Source organism: Simochromis diagramma, unplaced genomic scaffold (genome assembly GCF_900408965.1).
Source record: "Simochromis diagramma unplaced genomic scaffold, fSimDia1.1 OVJJ01000216.1, whole genome shotgun sequence".
In the NCBI taxonomy this organism is placed as follows: Eukaryota; Metazoa; Chordata; class Actinopteri; order Cichliformes; family Cichlidae; genus Simochromis; species Simochromis diagramma.
This window is the reverse complement of record NW_024386883.1, coordinates 16,340,777-16,362,803: the sequence shown is the minus strand read 5'-3', so window position 1 is coordinate 16,362,803 and position 22,027 is coordinate 16,340,777. Positions and strand designations below refer to the sequence as shown.

The 22,027-nt window shown below is 41.3% G+C and overlaps 1 protein-coding gene across 2 annotated transcripts in view; it reads left to right on the top strand.

Moving 5' to 3' along the window:
* tmem132e (transmembrane protein 132E) overlaps positions 1 to 22,027 on the top strand; it is a 409,943-nt gene that overhangs the window by 265,885 nt on the left and 122,031 nt on the right. Inside the window, exons 1-2 of one of the 2 annotated variants that reach the window (XM_040032497.1) lie at positions 12,717 to 13,812; positions 14,480 to 15,437. In XM_040032497.1, coding sequence (XP_039888431.1) covers positions 13,734 to 13,812; positions 14,480 to 15,437 — 1,037 coding nt within the window. In that variant the 5' untranslated portion in view covers positions 12,717 to 13,733. Of the gene's footprint in view, positions 1 to 12,716; positions 13,813 to 14,479; positions 15,438 to 22,027 lie in introns of those variants that run through there. The other variant, XM_040032498.1, reaches the window with a different exon arrangement.

Genomic DNA, 22,027 nt, shown 5'->3' with positions numbered 1-22,027 from the left:
TTAACTACCTGAAAAATAATTCCATCAGATCACCGACAGTGCAAGGAGCAGGCGAATGTTCCAATTATAAGCGAGGTGCTTTTTTCATATATTTGCTATGAGACGTTTAAATGTACGTCTCACAGCTTTAGCGGTGACCCTTAAATAATAATCAAAGATACTTCAGGGTTATTAAAGTTTGCATTCCAAGTCTTAAAATCGAGCAAATATGGTTACATAAAATGACACCGACAGATGGGAAAGAAACACAAGTAGTCAAACATAAAGAAAACCTCAGGTTAGGCATAAGGTATTAGGTTTATTGAACGTATTGAAAAACAAACAAAAAGACAAACTTTAAAAATATTACTTAATCTGCAAAAACATCCATCACACTTTCAGAGCAATTCTTTGATCTTATATCTTTGCCATATTTGTGCTGACGAATGCTAACACGCGGCTCAGACTGCGGTTGATATATTCTGGCTAAACTGTTGACTTGTTTCCAGTTTATCTGACAGCGTATGATTTTTTTTTAGTCCCATCAGACGTTGCGTCTCAGCTGTCACTTTGTGAATGCCAACTGAGATGGAAGTATAACAGATAAAACTGACAACCAAGATAAGACGTGTATTTTCATGATGATTAACTATTCTTTAGGTTTCTGGTTGTTCTGGTCTGCATTCTTCTCAGGTTTCAGAACAGTAGTTTTATTAGATTATTATCTGAAATCAATTAAGGATAATGACCGATTTATATTGTGTGTTTTGTTAGAACAAAGCCAACGACTCCTGTTAAAACCGTCTGTATTAATCCTTAAAGTTTTGTAACCACTGTGTTAGTAAACGTGGCTACACTCTACAGCAGGGATGGGCAACTCCAGGCCTGAAGCGACGGTGTCCTGCAGGTTTTAGATCTCACACTGGGTCAACACACCTGAATCGCATAATTAGTTCATTCTCAGGCCCCTGGAGAACTTCAGGACATGCTGAGGAGGTAATTTAGCCATTTAAATCAGCTGTGTTGGATCAAGGACACATCTAAAACCTGCAGGACACCGGCCCTCGAGGCCTGGAGTTGCCCACCCCTGGTCTACAGTAATACTGCTACTCAAATGCTTTCAAAGTGTCAGCACCTCTATGAAAGCAGAGGGTTTTTTTTTTTTACCGTTTTCTGTTCTGGAGTATTCAGGTGTGTGTTGACACAATGCCACAATCTTTCCAGGAGGACCCAGTGAATTCACCCAGTGGTCAGACCATGAAATGCTCAGGAAAACTGCAAAAAACCCAAGTGCCTCAAACTCTACGGGCCTCATTTAGCATGTTAAGGTTCATGAGAATACACTTAGAAAAACACTAAACAAGTGTGGGTGGTTTGGAAGAGTTTCCAGACAGAGCTCTGTGCTCTCTAAGAACATGACAGCACAACTTAGGTTTGCAAAGCTGCATCTAAAGAATCCACAAGACTTCTGGAATCATTTCCTTTGGTCTTCCACCAGAGAGACCAAAGTCTAGATGTTTGGCCACATTTAGAGAAGAGCAAGCAGAACCTGTGAAACGGCTCATACCAACTGTGAAGCACGGTGATGGAGGGGTGATTATTTGTGCTTGTTTTGCAGTCACTTAGTCAAAATTGAAGAGCTCTCTCCGCGTGCTAACGCTTGGCTGAAACTGGGTCATGCAACAGAACAATGATCACAAGCACAGCAGAATATCTACAACAGAATGGCTGAAAAAAAAGAAGATGGTGCAGTGGCCCAGTCAAGCTGCAACCCCCAACCTGACTGAAATGCTGCGGTGGGACCTTGCAAGACCTGTGCATAATGGAATGCCTGCAAAGCAACCAGCAAAGAAGAGTGGGATAATTCCTCCACAGTCATATAGTGAACTTATACAAAACAATCACTTCATGTTATTGCTGCTCAAGGTGTTGTTTAAGCAATTGAATCGTGGGGTGTACTTAATTTTTAACAAGACCACACAGAGTCGAGTGTAAACCTTTGTTTGCATGTGACTAGATAGATAGATAGATAGCATAAAACATGGGAGAAACTAAGCCAATTTGAAGTGCCTTAAGCCTGCATTCTATCTGAAGGCCATCAGATGATGATAGCTGTGGTCGCAAAGACTTTCAGCCAATGAGCATGCAGTTTAACAGTCAGACCCACCCCCTTCCTTCCTACCAAGATGGCGACAGCAGAAACGCTGAGTGTGCTTTTCATGGCCAGTCTTTTTTTCTTTTTTTTAATTTCTTCTTTAAAATGAATGTTGCTTGCATTTAGTCTTTCCATGACATATAAGTGGCTAACACCAGAAGGGTGAAAACAAATATGGTTGTTAAAAGTATCTTTCTTCTAGTGGTGGATCCTGTTACAATGTGCAGCCAAGCTTTATTATCCCCAAAGGGCTGCAATTAGAGCTGTGCTGCTGAATCTGGTAAAATACATTGAAAGACCGCCAATGTATAGCCTCCAAATCAGCATAATGTAACATTAATTAGACTCACTGTGATTACACTGAAAGTCTGAAAGGCTTTGCCAGGGAGTAGGATGAAATCGGAGATACAGAGCTGAGACTTTTTGAAGAAGCATCCGTCAACAGAAAGCGAACTTTGCTCTGGGATTGATATGCCAAATAATATGAGGGGAGTCTTGTCTCTGCGAATTGCATGCCTCAGCGTAGTAGTGTCGCTCCTCGGGGCTTAGCCATTGACATATCGGTCAAAGTGATGCCATAAGATGGAGGTATACTCAGTAAAATGCAGGTCACGCTCTCTTTTTTTATGGCTGCAACTTGATATATTTTCTTTCATTCAAATCATTTAGGACCTTTTCCCATTCTTTTATGTTCATAGATATGTAGCTTATTTCAGAAGCTGGGCCTGCTCATTTAAAAATATGTCATCGTTTTAGATTAAAATGTCTATAATACTCCATAAAGAGAAAAAAAGATGGAGGTTTATTGACCACCATGGGGAAATTAGGCTGTTGCATCTGCAGGACAGGATTCTGCAGGAGAGTAAAAAGCAACAAAATAGTAAAAACATTGAAAAAAATATACATTAATTGAACTATAAATAGTTAACTTGCATAGATGCTAAACCTCTAGATGTGTTGATATATGGGATATAGAGGAATGCAGACTATCATAGCAACAAAAGCACATTGTGATCTGTATCTTCACAGTAACTGATTTGAGATAAAACTAGCAGGAAAATGTTGAATGGAATGCATCAAATAACAGAGTAAATCCATTTGTACAATTCCTTTTGTGGAGGAAATCCATTTGTAACAGCTGCTGTATAATATTATGAGTCTCAGCTTACCTCACACAGAGTATCCCCCATGGGAAACCCTGTTGTCTACAGCCATATAGATTGCGTCAGCCTTGGATCGTATTGAGGCACATGCCATGAGGCATTTGCATCCTTTCATCAATACACTACTAATGCATGCAGCGGTTGTGCCTACGAGGCCCCATTTGGCGGCGGGGAAACAGAAGGCTGGGGCCATGTTGGAAGCTGCAGTGAAACAAGGTTCACACTTTCCGCACATAATAAACATCTGCAGCTTCATGGGTCAGCTCTAGTGCGTGAATCTGGTTGCAGGGCACCGCTTTGCCCTCAGCCTCTGTTTTCCTCTCAACTTTTCACACAGATGTTGCGCTTCGCCATACTTGCCGAGGTTGCTGCCGAGTCCCACGGCAGCTGAATTTGAATTTAAAAGCTTCCTTTTTACACTGTTTGGCTTCCCTAATGTATTCAGAAAACAGTGTGAGTGTCAAGATAAGCACGCCTAGAACAGAGACCACCACCAGTACTGAGGAGAAACATGAAGCAGACAAGAAAGCAAAGCAAGAAGAGATCAAACAAGAACTCAAGCTATATGATGTTTGGAATCTGTACATTTCTGAAGTTCTTGCATGACTGAGTTTTTAATTGGTTACATAAAAACTGTGATAAACTGAATAGAGTTTCAGATTTTTGTGTATTATTCACTCTATTTTGGTTGCCTAGTCCTGTATTTGTTTCTTATAGCTGTAACTTGCGTCCGTTTCACGATGGAAGCTTGCTGGCCAGTTGATGTGCAGATAATAATATCTCTCTTGCTTTGCATGCTTCTTTGTTACCTGCCATTGCACCATCCAAACTGATGCTGAAACTCAGAGGTCTTTTTAACTAGGAATCTGACTTCCTGATAGACAGAAACCAGACCGTGAGGAATAGGAATAAAATAATACTCACGGTGGGGTTTTTTGCTGTGATGAGAGGACCTTAACAACAGAAATTCCTTATTCCATCAGAGCATCTTCTGTTGAAAATTGTGGACAGTGTTAGATTTCTTTGTTTAAAACTCTCAAATTCCTCAAGAAGGCACAGCAGAGATCATCTTTGAGGCATTTCGAGATTTCTGGCATGAGTACCAAACTCTTGTGAACTTTTATTGCAGTGCCGTTGTGAGTGTCACGACAAGCTGTCACACCGTGGTTTGGCATTCTAACTGCTCAGCGTGAGAAACTGCTTCAAACTATGGTTAAAAAAAAAAATTTCAATGGAAACCCCCCAAAAATCATGACCCCTCCTTCCAAAAATAATAATGAATTGGAAAAAAAGAAGTGTCTAACCTCTCATCCATTATCTCATTACTGGTTTTCCATCCACAGTCAGCCAGGTCCCTGAACAGATTAGTCACTGTATTGAATTTAGTTGCAAAGTCATTACCATGTGAGCTACTGTATGTTGAGCTGTATCATGTTACATTGGTTTGAATTTTTCAATTATCCTTTGACTGAAAAACCCCCAACAATTAACAGGTATCGGGGGAACCCTAATACGGCACTGAATTATAGTCAACGTCATGGATATTGTAACAAATGTGTCCTAACAGATTGTCATACAGCACTGAAATGAACATAAATCAGCTGCAGTCCAGAACAACAGAAATGGACTTTAGAGCACGTCGAGTCAGGTGGACCAAAATGTAGCTACACAGTGTGTTTTTAAGGTGCTACAGAGGAGGGTGTGAAAGGATAACAAAATGCCCGTGGCTAGCTAAAAGCATTAGATTTAACTTTCTCAGAGCTCCCTGTGTCATGGATTCTGTTGGAGAGCTTATGCTAGCTTTGTGTTAACGAGCCACTAACGTTGCAAGCATTCATACTTTGACATCTCTGAGTTATTTACATTCTACTGTAATCCAACAGTGCAGGTCGCTGCAATAGCTCATGTTATTGATATTGCAATTCGTAATATTCAGTAACTTGCAAATAAAAAGTAAAATCAAAATGATCATGGATTACACTGAGAGAGTGATAATTGAATGTAAATCATGTTTGAAGTTCTCGTATAAACCACTGCAATATTATATAAAATTAAAGACATTTTAAATTAAAAGTTACTAAATAGGGTTACTAGTTACTAAATTGTCCCCTTATAGTTCCATACACGTCGTACATGATATACGTGAGCTTCCATACATGGAGATAATGGGAAACGCATACAAAGCAAACATTAATCCAGTTTATATGGTACAATTATAAGGGGTTCAGAGGTTGTTTGAAATTAGAGACAAACGTTGAACTCAGAGGTTTGTGTGAAGGAACAAAAATGTACAAAAACAAAATGTGTGTGTCGGGGGGTTAAGTTGTGGCGTGACTGTGATGAGGATTTAACATTGTGTCATTGACTGTGTGCATTTTAAAATGTTCAGAAATCAGGTGGTAAACAAATATCAAAAGAGGGAATGATTACCATTGTTTTTGAAGCATTTGCTTTTGTCCTAGTTTAATGATTATTTTCAATAATGTCTCTCGTTTGTTTCAGTGAAACGTCTTCAGCAAAGTGTTACCGTGGCTTGGTTGGCATTTGGAATATATAAATGCCAATGCCTAAATATATATAAAGTGTCAGTGTAATAAACGTAAGCTTTAGCCTACACCGTTTCAGTCAGTAATTTGGATTCTGCACATTGAATTCATTCTTTATTCTTTAACCTTTTTTTCTAAATTTAATTTCTTACTTTTTTTGTTTGTTTTGGTTGTTTGTTTGTTTTTTTTAAAGAATGACCAAATGAAGTGCACTTTTTATTTCTTGCTAACTTTATTCTAGTAAGTTCTTGGAGTTAGCTGAGGGAACGTACCCATAGCTTTCTGCATCATCCACTTTAACATGAGCTACATTCTGTCAACATGCCTTCGCTTAACACATTAACGTATTTGTGTCTTTAAAAGACTTCTTTTCTTTGTTAGTTTGCACATGGAATATTATGTGCACTAAAAATTCTGCAAAGCCTCACATCATCACTGATAGATATTGCTTTTACTCTGGCACAACATACGCTAGTACTCGTCATCAAAACAAGCAGCAAGTAACAAAACCATGTGGGTTATGGTATTTTATTTTTTTTTAAGACAAAATGTATCATCTGTTACTCTGCAATTAAACCTCAGCATTTGACTAATTGGTTAGTAAATATTTGATGTCAAACAGTTGTATCTGCTCTGCTCAGCAGGGAGAGCGACACGACTAAATGATTCTTAGCAGCACCACATCGTATCTCAGCTTAGTTGTTACTTTATCCAAACAGCCTCCTGGACCGTGAGGGTGACTCGTAATATAAATTATGGATAATTTTATGGGTGCGTATAAAAGATCCATGATGAAATGCTCTATTTTCAACTGATGGTGTCACAGTAGTTACATGTTCTTCGTTTTTAATCTGCAAATTAGGCCTCATTAAATCTGCACTTTGCATTTCATTTGGAAACACACTGCTCTTATCAGCCAAGATTACTGAGACACTAACAGATCAAATATTCCATCTTTACTGTCCCTTTAGTTTCATCACATTGAAGCTTGTGCTTTATTACTTATCTAAAGGAAAGGATTGAACTAGTGATAAAACTAGATCCCACAGCCAAAGTTAAAAACTCAAAACTGCTAATTAGACTTTTCATCAGTTGATGTGCAAAGCCGATAACGTCAGAGTAAAGTGGCTTGGTATAATAGTGTGAGGTGCAGTAAACAGTCCAGTGTGATAAAGTGTTGTGTGTGTTAAATGTTGCGAGTTTGCAGAGTTGTTATAAACTGTTAACAGATGTTACTCTGATAGACAGACAGATGTGTTGCTTTATAAAGAGTTATTGCATAAGGTCTGAAAGATTTCCGGTATCCTGCATCTGTCTGTTAGAGAAAGTGCTAAGCTGCCCGTCCAGGAAGTGATGCAGAGGGTGCTCAGGATGATCTGTGTTGGATAACAGTTTGTTCAGCCACCTCCTCTGCACCACAGCTTCAAGTTTTAACAGGCAGTCACAGAGCCGGCCTTGCCGATCGGTGTTTTCAGTCTGTTGGTGTCACCACCTCTGATGCTGCACCCCCAGCAGAGTGCAGACAGGCGGGCTGTGCTTGCCACAACTGGTGATTTCAGCTTTTTTTAGGAAATGCAGCTCTTCTTGTATGCAGCTTTGATGCTGGACTCAACCTAAAAGCCCGCACGGGTTGTTGACGTGGCAGGCTGTACTGTAGCTTGTCCTCTACCATCTGAAGTTGATCGCAATCTCTCCGATCGTATTCACATTCAGAAGCAGATGATTTACCCACCTCGGGAGAAACCGGGGAGCAAAGGAATAAATTAGTCGAAGACAAATTGTTCCATCCTGGTTTGAGTATATCTGTAGACACACTGGAAAAGCAGAAGGTAAAATACGCAGAGTTGACAGAGCTGAGACTTGAATTTGATCAGTAAGACAAATCCCTGATGTTGAGCAGGCTCATTTATAAGCCAGTCAAATTTTCATTGGATCTTACTGCTGTCTTAAAAGATGATTATCCGAGACAAATAAAGATCATTTTTTACAGATTTAATTGGGATCAGGCTTAGATGAGAGAGAAAGCTGCACCTCAGGAGGTGACTGTAAGAAGCATGATGAAAGTTTGTGATGTTAAAAGAACTTGCTGGTGTTTGGTCTCAAGGAGAACTAGTATAGACTAAGAAGAGAACATTCCTCTGGGTTAGCCAATCAAACGTGAGAGCAAGTGCCACATGTAGTGTGATGTCAGCAGCCTGGCATTTAATCTGAATGCAGAACATAGAGGACCAGCATGAGGAGGTTGACTTTAAAAAAAAGGGTATAAGGGCATCATATTGAAATTAAAAACCTGTTTGCCAAGAGCAGTAATTAAAGTACCTGTAAATGTACTTATATTGTTACTCTTAATATTATTCACTGCATTCATCGTGACATCTGCAGTAGCGAAAGGTCTGAAGGTTTGAAATGGATAAAAGAGCGTTTTGAAAGCTGCTTCCTGGCTGTTTGAAGATTGATTTCGAAGAGATGTAGATTTCAATCCATTTCCTGGCAGTCGATAGATTTTTGTTGGGATTGTTGTTTGTGTTTTCTGTGGAGTTGGCAGCATTGTAGCCTATTTATCTTTTCAAATCTCTGCCCATAACGCACAACGTCCTCACCCATAACTGTGATAAATGAGAAAAAGCTCAAATAAAACCGTTCGACCAAACTGCTGCTCTACGGTACATTTTCATTTTTTACTGTGCTACTGGTGGACATTTGATGTTTTAACCCCCGTGGAGCCAAATAGCATGCGCGCTGCAGCGTGGGCCATAACTGACCTTCATAACCATGCTTCTGTTTCATTTCAGTGTCGGCGGCACATGATGTGATTACTGACACGGCCATTCGCATCTTAGAGTAGTTTTAATCTGATGGAAATATGGTAGGCATGCGTGCACGCCTCGGGGAACATGTAACACAGTGAAATATATGACAAACAGCCCGTAGAATGACTGATTTACTCGGCTTTACTCTAAATCACCAGAGTGATCTGACTTCATGCAAACGCTCAGACAGAGCAAACCTTCCCCAGCGAGATTGAAGCATGAATGTGATTTCCGTATGCATATAGATGAAATCTGGTGAAATATGAAGCCACACACACTTCGAGTGTGTTCGATATAATCTGGCTGCAATCCTTTGGTAAAGGTTATCTGAATCTGACTGAGATGGAAATAGACATTCCTCAGAGAGGGGCAAAAATAGGACTAACACCACGAGTGTTTCAAGTGCTAATACAGCCTTCAATCTCCCGGCTAGCACATCTTTTCATCTGCACTTTAGGTTGCATTCATTGCTAAATGAATGGTAACGCGAACCATTTTACATTACGGGGCGTTTGCGTGGAAGTTTTAGCAGAAATTGAGTTTTTAAGAGCAACTGCAAACTGAAATGTGATGCAGATTGTGGAGCATTGCTCAAGTCTTACAGCTGAGTGAGTTGAAAGGTATTATTTCACCAATCCAAATAACAGCAGTACAGTAAGGCTCACAGCTGAGTAAAAGAAGGGAGGGAACGAGGGTTAAAATGAAGATCGATAGGGAAACCCTTCGAGCTGGAACATTAGTAATGCTGTAAGGATGCTCCATCTCTCTCTAATCCTTCTCAACAATTTCTCCCGACCTTTTACTTGAAGAGACATTTATGCACTTCTCTCTCTCAAGATCAAATGTCTGCCCTCCTCATAACGTCGTCTCCGTGTATTTCCCCTTGACTTGGCTGACTGCTTTTATGTTTGACAGCTTTTGTATGGGCAGCGGGAAACACAGTTAAGTGTTTTATTTATCTACAGAATGGGGCTTTTTTTTTCCGCTTTAGTCAGCTCTTCAGGAAATGAAACACTGGCACGAAACACACTTTCATATTCTGCATACCTACAGTATGCAGCACACCTGGCTGAAGTGGAGGAGGCAGTTGTGTTTGAGTGGATTAGGCTGAAAAGGTTTTGTTTGTGCAATAACAGCATACGCTGAGGAATATACAGTATGCACTGCTTTTTTTCGTATTCAGGATATTTTGCCTCACAGATTTTTTCACCACCACGAGCTATGCCTAAGGCTCTGTTCAACCCAGTGAATTTAGCTTTAGTAGCTAAAAGGCTAAAGCTCTTTCGTCTTGTGAGATTAGTGACAAAATTGCTTTCCTGCGTTAGCTTCTGGGGGAAATACAAAACATTTGGGGATTTTTCAAAGTTAATCTTAAACACCAAAAAGTTTATTTTTGATCAACCCATCCAGCAGGATGAATCAGCAGTATTGTCACTAGAATCGTTGCCTATTTTTCCCCTCAATCATGTGTCGGCGCAAATTGTTAGTGATATGACAAAGTAAAACAGTCCGTCTCGCCCTGCCCTGAAATGGCCTGCTGTTTTTTATTAATTGACATAAGACAAAATATTCTGACAGATAAAAACAAAAAAAAGTTACCCTTTACTAGAAACCCACTCATTCCCCAGATACTCACACACACATTGAACAGATGTTTCACTTAATGGGAGAACAACAGGAAGAGAATTCAATTCAATTTGGCCCGGGGTCTGATAGGACATCAAGTGATAGAGGAAAGCGATAGGGTTTCACATCGGAAGCCCATCTGTGTCCGTGCTTCCCTTCAAACCCACCTGCCCTGTGATGTTGTTAGGCTGAAATGAGACAAGCACACCCTGATGCATCATAGGCTGTAATCACCTTCTTAACTGAAACCATAAGGGTTCAGAGTTGAGAGCAAGGGCCAAAGATTTGTTTTGCTTAATGGCATTTGGTCCTTGTGTTGCAATTGTGCAGTTTCATTGCATTTATAGGAGATTATAAGGCTTCTGGGCAGTATTCAGGTGACCTTCAGGTCTAATATGATCAACATGTCAGGGAGGGTTCACGGCGCTTGCCAGAGGCTACAAACCGTTGTGCCTTTGGAAAACCATACCATACAACAGTTAAAAAATGTTAAAATTTTAAGAGAAAAATCATTTTTAATTTAATGTCAGCAGCACATCTCAAAGAAGGTAAGATGGAAAAAACTGGAAAAGAAAGCTGTGCTAAAAAGAAACAGCTGCAGGAACATTTTGCTTATAATTATATTAATTACATGCAAAAACAGGCCAGTAACATGATTGGGTTTAAAAACAAAAGCATCTAACAAAGGCAGAGTTTGTCAATGTGCAGATCTTCACCAATCTGCAAACTACAAATTTTGAAAGAGTTACAGAGTATTGTTCCTCAAAGTTTTTAATATCTCATCATGTACAGTACGCAATATCATCAGAAGATTGAGGGAATCTGTAGAAATCTCTGTGCGCAAGGGACAAGCCCAAAAATCAATATAAGGTGGCCGTGATCTTCAGGCCCTGCAGGCAGCACTGCATTAAAAACAGGCATGATGCATGTCTGTGATGGAAACCAGTGCATGGGCTCAGGAACACTTCCAGAAATCACAGATCACTGTGCCATCCACAAATGCAGGTTAAAGCTCTGCATGCAAAAACATAAGACCTGTGACCATGATCCACTCAGTCAAAACTCGCGTTTCTTTTTGGAAAACATGGGGGGAGGAGAGGGACCGTTCGGCTCTGCATCTCTGATGGTATGTGGGTGCATTACTCCATAAAACGCAGTTTTAACGCAGGTTTGAAAGTCGATGCTTTCCCAGCAGATGAAGTGAAAATGGGACTTTCCCTGTACAGAGATGGTGGTCCAAAGAAAGTTGTTATTAAAATTTTGAAAGAAAATTGGTTGGGGAAATCCCCCAAATTTGATAAAACCATCAATTTTTGCTCATTTTAAAATGTTAGAGGTAATATCAGAAACACCTCTGAACTAAAGACTTGCATCTAACAGCCAAAGCACAAGATTCAATATCCCTACTCTTTCTGACTTGAACCAACAGGTCGATCTGTGAGGATGCAAACCCTGTTGTTATTGGCTTACTCACACTCACAATGTAAGCAAGCTGTTGGAGTCACAGTTTTACCGTAAATGGGGATTTAAATGGGGAGAGGCCCTGCAGCCTCTCCCCATTTAAACGAACAGATGCTGGAGAGAGAAGCAGTCAGCAGCACCGAGTCGGAAGCGACCGACTTTAAAAGCTAAACATTAAAATGAAAAGCAAGCTGGAAACCAGTTTGTTTTGGGCTGTTTAGCCAGCAGCGGGTGCTTGTGGAGCACATGGAGACATATTTCTTTAAGTGCCTTGCTCAAGGCCACTTCAGCAGTAGTTTAAGATCCAGTGGAGAACGTTATGTATTAAAAGTCCCAGCAGGTCTGGGGATTCACGGATTCTCGGAGCTCTAGGCTCATGCTGCCTCAAGACATAGTGGGATAGATGGAGCAAACTGGTGGGTAATGCTGTTCCAATATCTACTTACTTTTTAAATACAGCAATAAAATCATATAGAGCTTTAAACGGTGGAGAGGTAAAAACATACACTTTGATATTAAGGTTGGCAGGCAGACTAGGTGTGGATCCCCATACGTGAGGCGCATTTTATATTCCTTTCCTGAGGCCAGGATCAGTAGTAGAAGCTGACAATTTTAGTTTATAAGGTGACCTGGAAATATACAAAAATGTTGGCAGATCTCTGTGTTTGGACCCAGGACAACGGACAGATGGGACTCTAGCAGAGAAGCCCTTAAGAAAGTCTGCGGATTGCTGTGCGCATTTGTCTCTTTAAATGTTGATCAAGAGAAGAGCGGCTCAAAAAGTGAGACACGCATTCCTGTGAGGTAGAGACTAGACTTAGTCCCTAAGTAGCTCCTCTCATCATTATACTTCCTCCAGCCCTCTCTATGCTCATTTGTAAGTACGGGATGTTTCTCCGGCTGTGGCTTCATTCTTTTGTTGCCCCACTGTTTGCCATTCAGTTTATGGAGCCCACACACACACACACACACACACACATCCGTGGATCCTTCTCTCTTTTATTATGGGAATTCCAGGCACATGTGAGTGAAGCAGCGAGCCAGCCCAGATACCCCTCCCCCTCTTGCCGGTACCCCTTCATTTTCATGGATTTCTCATGGGGCTAAAGCAGACGAAAAGAGGGGGAGGAAGAGGGGGAGGAGAAGGAGGAGGAGAAGGGAAGCAGAGCTAGGCTAATTCATCAATAACCTTTACCTAATCCCTCCCTTTCCCGTTCTCCTTCTTACTCTCTCACTCTCTCTCTGCCTAGAGGCATTCAAGCAATACATCCATCCCCCACCACACACACACACACACACACAGTCCTTATAGACACACTTGCATGCACTCACATAAGAGTCTGCCTGAACAAGTCCAGAGAGAGAGCATGAATCGAGCTGAAGAGTTTTTTCTTTCACCTCTGTGTGTGTGTGTGGTGTAAGTCGAGTCCTCTGAGGGGCTGTGTGTCTTAGCTATGACCCGGAGCTAAAATGGTGATTATAGACTAGAGACTAGGTGTGGCGAGATGGGGCGGCGTCAGAGGCTTTGTTCCGTACAGCCCACCAACCGGGAGGAGGCTCTGCCTATCTATCAGAGTGTGTCCCGGAGCCATGCACAGTCTGAGATTGAAAGAGCTAAGAGCTGCTGTGTGGGGCTGAACCACTCTTAAACCAAGACCTAAGCCACAGGGAATTAGACAAGCACAAGTTCAAGAAGCTCGGTGGAACCTTTGTAGCCAGAACATGACCAAGTGAAGAACTGCAGGAGCAGATTGCTGTTTTTATTTTTATTTTATTTTTTTATTCTTGAATTCAGGCTTCTTTTGCAACACACATGAAAAAGACTTTCTAAGGAGCTACCAAAAAAGAAGAGAAACTTCTGTGGACTACTTCCAAGTAACACAATTGTTTGAAGAGACTTTTCTGTTGGGGAGTTCTCAAAATATCCTCTTGATTCTGCCTTTTTTCCCCCACATTTAAAGGATGAAATCTCAATGATATAACCATTTGGAATATGGGACTTTTAATCTCTGATTTGGACCATGGTAACAGGCAGCTATGTTTCTGTGCTCAGCTCTGGGTGATTTTGATAAGTATGTCCCATTTACTCTCTTTGTTATTTGTGATTTCGACCTAGATTAATTTTGCGGTGGCGTCTTGGGTGTTTTGTCAGGTATTCGCTCATTTCCAGGGACTTGAAGAGTTTTGAGTTTGGCTTGTTCACAGGTGTCGCTTCAGATTAATTGAATCCAAACACTGGTGCAACATGTTTTGCCCGAGACAAAGATCACACGGGGTGCAGCTTCTTAATGTCGACATGTTTCAGTGTGTAACCTTTGCTCCGGATGCTTGACAGCAACCAGTTATCATCTGATTAGTGTGTTTTGACCTCCTCCCCTTTTGCCCCCTCAGCTGACTCAGTAGACCACATTTGTGTCTCTTCCTAATTATACCATATATTCATTGACACACACACACACACACACACACACACACACACACACACACACACACACAGACACACTCACCATATCTTCCCTTTTTCTGGTGTTTTCTTTCACTTACAGTTCATGAGTTTTACCTGTTTCACTTTGTTTGAAAGTAACTTTTAAATATTCTCCTTTTTGCTTGCTTGTGAAAGCACTTTGTACACTGTGATTTCGAAGGTGTTTTATAAATAATGTGCATTATTATTATTATTATAAAAATGGAAGCTGCATTTAAAAGTTAAATCTTTCCTTTCTCCTTTCTTTCTTGCAGCTCTTGCAGGTAAAATCTCTCCAACCAGCTCTGATGCCCTGAGTTCGTCAGCAATGACAGCCAGTCCTTCACCACCCAGTGTGTACCTTCCTGCCAACTTCAAAATGTCCAATGCACAACTGGCCTTCTTTTTGAGGGAGGCTCAGATCACAGGACAAACATTTGGCGGCAGCACCAAGAGCGGCAGTAGTCCCAGCAGTGGAAACCCATTGCAGCGCTCTGAGAGTTTTGTGGTTTTCCAGACAAAAGACCTCCCCGCCATCAACATAAGCTTCGGGCCTTTTGCCCAGGACCAGGCCCTGTCCAAGGAGTTGCTTCAGCCAGCTAGTCCTCTGGATATTCCCGGCCAACTGACAGTCAACTGGAAGGTTCGGGCCTTCATTGTCCAGCCGCGGGTCTTCTCCAACAACCCCACAGTCCAGGTGTTTTTCTATATCGCCGGTCGTGACTGGGACGACTTCAAGGCTCAGGACAAGCTACCCTGCGTCCGTTTGCATGCCTTCCGGGATGTCCGTGAAATTAAAACCTCCTGCCGCATGAAAGGTAACCTGGCGCAGTGCTTGGCCCAACTGGAGCTTCCTCCGTCGTGGTTTAACACCAATGTAGCCCCTCTGGGCCGAAGGAAAGGCTCGAGTGACGGGCTCTTGGATGGGTTAAGTGAGACCCTCCAGGCTGAGCTATACTACACGCTACACGAGCCTAACCTGGAAGGAGAGTGCAGTAAGGGTTCAGGTCACGGTGGTGGTGCTTCCAGGGGAGAACCTCTGTCACAGCACCCCCTGCTGCGCATCGGAAGCATCAGCCTGTACCAGGCCAGTGAAGAGCAGCTGCTGGTGGACAAGCAGCTAGACAAGAACATGTTCCTCAGGCTGCCGGAGAAGCCCCTGAAGCCTGGAGAGATTCTCAAAATCTTCCTGTACCTGATGCCCAACTCTACTATTGAGCAGTTCACCCTTAAGTAAGTGTCCTTTAAAATCTGTTCAGGTGCTCCGATGCTTTCAGACTCCTTGTTTCCATGCCGAATGTCACATTTATTGTGATGTTGACACATCTATATTCACAGCAGAGGCTCAATCAGCCTCCATGCAGTCATGCATATAAGATTTATTGATGAATAGTTTATTTTCTTGCTTCCCGGTATATCTCAGCCAACAATTTCCTCCCTGTCATAAATTGACGTATTATATGTCTCTTTATAATAACACTCGCACCGAATCATATGCAATTTGTCCAAGGTTTAGGCTTAGGGCAGCATGACTGTCTGTAAACAAAGCTACAGTGTGAATGCTGAGCACCAGTGGATAGGCTTAAAGGAAACGTAGAATTTACATGTCCAATAGAACACAATTACCACAGCGATGGATTCATTCACTACAGTCTTAATAACCAGCTTAATTCAAAGCAGCATTATTAGACGAATCTCGGAATCAATTGCATTCAATGACAGCATAAGATCACCGTGTACGCGGAAGTGCAACCAAAGTCATCTCATTCCAACCCTCACAATATTCTGTTTCAGGCTTCAAGCATAAGTTACATGACCATTTATGTTCATTTCAAGTCTAAAGAGACAAACGAGGATGTAAACACACATTTCATCCTTCTCATTAATTTCTTCTTCACTTAGCCAATTGATGTGCCAGCACTAATTAAAGTCAGGTAAGATAAAGGGAAGAAGAGAGGGTTAAGCAGCACTGTAAGATTCACCTTCAGAAATGGTGGCCTCCAGCCAAAGAGTTCTTCTTTTTTTTCTTTTTTTATGAATAATTTGCAGTGAACTGCTGCTCCGAGCAGTTTGTGTTTAAAGGCCAGGTAATAGTTGTAGCTGTGGAACACGTACAGATTTGGCTTCTGCTATGGCATTTAATGCTCACATACTGTACTCATTCTACACGTCCGGCTCACTGCTGGGAATAAAACACTGACTAATATATAAATGGATGTTTAACCACGTTTTTGTGTCAGCGTGTATGTTAATGCAAATAATATCGTTTTATTATTGCAAATGGATTCTTAATGCCTTCATTTTATTAACATGTAAATGGTTGGAGGCAACATAAGGAAAAATATTTGGACGTGTAGATTTGTAACTTTTTGCTTCATTACAAGTGACCCTGTTCACTTCTTCTGAGTGTCCTACATTGCCATTCAGACAATTACTGTTACAAAAATACACCCCTCATATAACACAATGGTTAGTGATGAGCATGTGTGATGGGACTAAATAGTTCATGACACAAGTGTCCCTCACTACCTTCCTGTATTTGAGCTTTTCCACTCTCAACTCTCTTAAAGTTTCTAAATTTCACCATTTGCCTGCAGGAAAAGTGGAGAGAGAGTGTGAGGCTTAGCAGGACTCTGGTCTCTGTAGCTCTTAGTTCTGCTCAGTTATCAGCAGAGTATCCAGGATTAGAGGATATATTATTATATGCATTTGACAAAGTCGGATTTTTTTGCACTTGTATGTACGAAGAACACCAGAAATGAACACAGGAACGTTAACGAAACACTAAAGATTAGTGAAACCTGTATTAAACACGTTACGGTAGCTATCTGCTTTTAATGAGCTATGATTAATTAAGCCTCAGTAACGCAATTACTTGTATAATTGTGGTTTTTTTCTACAGTAAAATGTCTTTTTTGACTCAGTGTCAGTTGATGACATTTCTATAGTGAAAAGCAGTACTGTTATACTGGCAACATTAATCCTTTAAAATCCTTTAAAAGGACAGGAACAGAAATTCCACCTGTATAAAATGTCTGATTAGGGTATGTTTATGATATCTGTATTTTTACCTAAATAAATTCAGTTAATGATCTACTTAATATCATTTTAGTGACCTTTATTTGGAGAAACATGCAAAAAGCAATTATAAAATCATTTCACTACAGGGATAAAAGTTAGAATAGCTGTAGTTGTGGAGCACACATGTATAAATGGCGGTAGCAGTAGCAAAAATACCACTGCCCACACACATTGTCCAATTTCTTTCTACCAGCTGATGTGATTTTTGAAACCTGCAGGGAGACATCTGATGAACCCAGTGATGCTGGCATATTTTTATAAAATGAACAGAATAGTTTTATTCTCAAATTGCGATTTAAGGCTTTGGAGCTGATGTTGGTTTCTATATCTGAAGATATGCTAACAGCTCTTCTTGTAGCCAGACAAAAATGAGCTATTTACTCGAGTCCCACCTCCCCCCCAGGAATTCCAAGCATTTCTCTTCACACCATAAGAGCAACACTTACTCTCTTTACGTTCCCCTCTCTTTAAAATGTATGATGCTAACTTCTACTGCTTTCATCTGGATTACGAAACAGTTTCATTAACAGTTTCAGAGAACTGACTAACTGTGGGACACTTTCACTCAAGATGTGGTGTAACAAAGTTACAGTAAGACTTTGTAATATGAGCCGAAGCTTTGTCATATCCCCTTGTCTCTTAAAACATTTAGCTGAGCGTGTTAGCATCCATATACATCTGCAAGGCTTCGGCAGCCTGACTCTCTGAGCCTCGCAGGGATGGAAATGAGGAGTGATAAAACAGAAGAGTTAAGAAGGCGACGAGGCCTGGAGAAGAAAGCCCAGCGTGAGCCTCGTGAGCGACTTGCCTCAATAGGGTGTAAATTCAAGAGTTGTGGAAGTGAACTGTCGAGTCTTCCCAGCGCATCGAGGAAAATTATTAAAGATGCAATAAGGAGTGTCTTTAAAGATGAATCAGGAGGCCTCCTCTCCTGACTCTCCCTTAGCCACTCCATCGCTCCTTCCAATTATTCTCCTCTTCACTTGTCCAGCTTTGAAAGTCTTTGACTTGTTATTGCAAACGATGGCATGCCAGGCAGAGAGACGGGGGAGAGACGGGCCACTTGTGGAATCTTCCCTTGTTTTCCCGCGGCCGCAGCGGTGCTGTCAGAAACGTGCAATGTGTGTGTCGGCGTGAGTGTTTGTCATGCAGTAGGATAGGGAGTAGTGGTGTGTCAAATTTAGTTACCATGGCAATGCAATAATAGTATGTGTAGCCGTAATGTTGTCTAGCATGCCCCGGTGTGGGCTGACACTGCTTTTCTACATTTGTTTGCTTTTCATTTCAAGTGTCGTTTAAAAATCGTATCTTCTCTTTTCGCCCGTAAATTGATAGTGGCATCATTTCGGTTATACACGACAGCGTTTCACAGATAGTGACTTTTCCATCGCATTGTTTTGGAAAGGATCTTCATCATATACAGTACTAAAGTAATGTTTTTAGCAGCATCACTAGTAAAATATTACAAAGCCCAAATGCCTTTAAAAATACACGAGAAAAACAACCAACAGGAAACCGTACAAACCCGACTCATTGAACTGTAAATGTGCTACGATGTTACGTTGTGTTTAGAGTTTGAACAGTGACAAGGTTTAGCTAGAAATGGAGCCGTGGTTGAGAGTCCTGTAGCGAGATGCCAGTACTTTACTGTAATTTAACAGTGACGTTTCCTACTGTGGATTTTTTTTGGTGGTAAACAGTTTCCAGCACAACAGTGGTTCACTTGAGTTTTTCCACTTGTCCAATGGTGGAATCGACTGCATATAATGTGAAAGGTGTCATTTGTAGTAACTGGCCCACAAAGAAGCTGCAGCTTACAGACATAACCCCTGTCCGCTCATTGTTTTGCATTTCTGGCTGACAAAACGGCTCTTTTTACACTTTGCACACACCACAGAGAGTAGCTCTTAGCATAAAAGCTTTGTCTCCACCACACAGTAGACAGATAAAGTTGGTGAATAGCCTTGAATACAGTGGACCATTTCGTAGTTAAAGAGCCAGTCTTTTTCTCGGCAGTGAACACGTTCAATTAAACCACAAAAGTTCCGTTAAAAATGACACAATGAGTAATTTCAATGAGCCAACTGCAGATTCCTCTGACAGATCATTGAAAACACTGGGAAAAGCTTGTGTGTTATCATGGGCTTTTGTCCCCGTATCCGTTAGGTTCGCCATCTGTGAACATTGGTAGGTATTATAATTTATTTCAACTATAGCTAATGAAATGATAATTATTTCCATTTTTCTTTGCCAAGAGCTGCAGCTGGTGGACAGCCAGAGATATTTTATTCATTTGTTTATTCATATGGACACTTAGTTGCAGGATGCAAAGAGATTCGCGTATGTTGCGTAACCTGAATTAAAATTCTATACGACAGTGGCGAGGTCACTGCATGCATATAAATGCAGTCAATGTGGAGATGCCAATTTTTATTTTGGTGACTCACTGACATTTTGTGCCCAATAAACAAATACGCATTGCAGTGCACACATCCTCATCTATGTGCACAGTACAAGGCTCTTGGAAACCTTGCTGTACCCCGGAGCCCTGGGTATAACATGCAGTATTCAAATGCCCTGGCTCCAAATAAAGGCTCGAGGAGAGAAAGCACAGTGGAATCCAGGGAGAGTGACCCACATTCAGAAGCAGTGGCTTCATCCCCAGCAGCTAGATGGCTACTTGCTCCTTGTAAGGAACACAGAAAACTTCCTGACCTCAGCCTCTGCTTCCTGCCAGCTCTGCGGTCGTGCTCCGCTTCTTGTCCCACGTGTCGTTGTCGCTGTCAGTGTCAGCTCGTCTTTTCCCGACGCTTTGATGGGAAATGTCAGGACCTCTCGCCATGGATCGTGCACACGTTCGGATCATATGACTGCAGACGTGATGTTTCTGCCATGGGCCGTCTTGTCAGGACACATCGGGTGACACGGAGAACCGCTGTTTATCAGCACTCATCTCTGATAAAAGAGGCGGAAGCCAGGAGAATCTTCCTCGCCTCAAAGTGCTTCCACTTTTACAATGACAAGGCAAAACACAGCCTTTCTTATTGGGCCACGCAGAGTACAGGCTGCACCGCCACTGCTAACGCTGCTCGATTCCTTCCTTCTTCTTCAGGTGTGAGCACGTTATTTGAGGTCAAGCAGTGAGAAGGGGAAAGTATTTACCATCATCAACTTTAAGTCCCTTGACACAAATCTCAAAAGGGGAATGCAGTGCATGTGCCAAGATTTTAATGAAATGAGCTGTTTTAACTTGAGTTAGTTTTTAATGCTTAAAGAAAGTTGCATGAGTCAGCTCTCTGTGCCGGGGAAAGTGGAGATATTTTTGCAGGTTTATTCCAGCGCTTGGCTATTACTAGAGTAATTCAACCCCTTTCTAACCTTGAATAGGCAAGCTGAGCAACTTTGATTTGGAAATTCTTGTTTATTCGCTTGAAAGATTCCTACTTTAAATCTGCTGAGGACATTTCTGATATGCTCAGCATGTTGCCGAGTGTTTAGCTGGTTTTGAGACAAATAAACACTGACCATTAAATTAGACTAACTCTATGCAAAACCGCAGAGTTCATCTGGGTCAAACGTAACCTTAAAAACTCATTAGGCTTCCTCGCGTTGTACCAATAGCTACATATTCATCACTTTTCCACCCTATCAGTTCAGCCTGTTAACATTATTCATTTTTATTAACATCTTTTCAGATTAGTTGAGAAACGTATCACATTCTCATTTGGGCACGCTGATTTATTCACCAGTTTATTATAAAACCAGTGTCTTATACATCTTAATCATTAATCTCTTCAATCCTGCTGGGCCCAAGGGTGGAGAAGATTGTTCTGTGCCACAGAAAACAAAAGCAAATATCCAAGCCCAATAATACTGACATGTGGAGTATGGGATTGTGTGCAAAACATGGTACAATACCTACTTTTTTCTTCATTAATCTCACAGTGAAACCTCAATAAGTAGTTTCAGTAATATACAATGTATCTACTGTGTTTCTATACTTTAATTAACAGATAAGAGAATTAAGAAACAGTAGCTCATAAACAACAGCTCTCTAGTCATCCTTTAGTTGTTTCACATTAATAAGTAATTAATGAATTTACTCTTATTTTGGGGAGTGTATCTGTAACCGGAAGGTCGCCGGTTCGATCCCCGGGCTCTCTGTTTTGGTCGTTGTGTCCTTGGGCAAGACACTTTAGCCTACCGCCTACTGGTGTTGGCCAGAGGGGCCGATGGCGCGATATGGCAGCCTCGCTTCTGTCAGTCTGCCCCAGGGCAGCTGTGGCTACAACCGTAGCTTGCCTCCACCAGTGTGTGAATGCGAGAGTGAATGAATAGTGGCATTGTAAAGCGCTTTGGGTGCCTTGAAAAGCGCTATATAAATCCAATCCATTATTATTATTATTATTATTTTAGTTGTTGCAATACTAGAAATTAATTCAAACGTGATGCTGATACCAATGAAAGTACTTGCACAGTACCATGGATGGGAGTAAAACATGGCTGGGTCAGAAATATTAAGCCAATGTTGACGTGCCTTTAAAATGTGGAGGCTACCAGAAACACTCTGACTCCTGTAGAGGTCTATGGGAAAACTTTCCTGATATGTTTATGGACTCAGTCACTCCAAATTAAGCCTCCTTTGTGAGACATACTGTGTTTCAAAAAGGAGAACTATCTGTGGCACTTGTGACTTGTCAATTATAAGTCGTTAGCCAGCGAACGAGTAATGTTAGTCACAC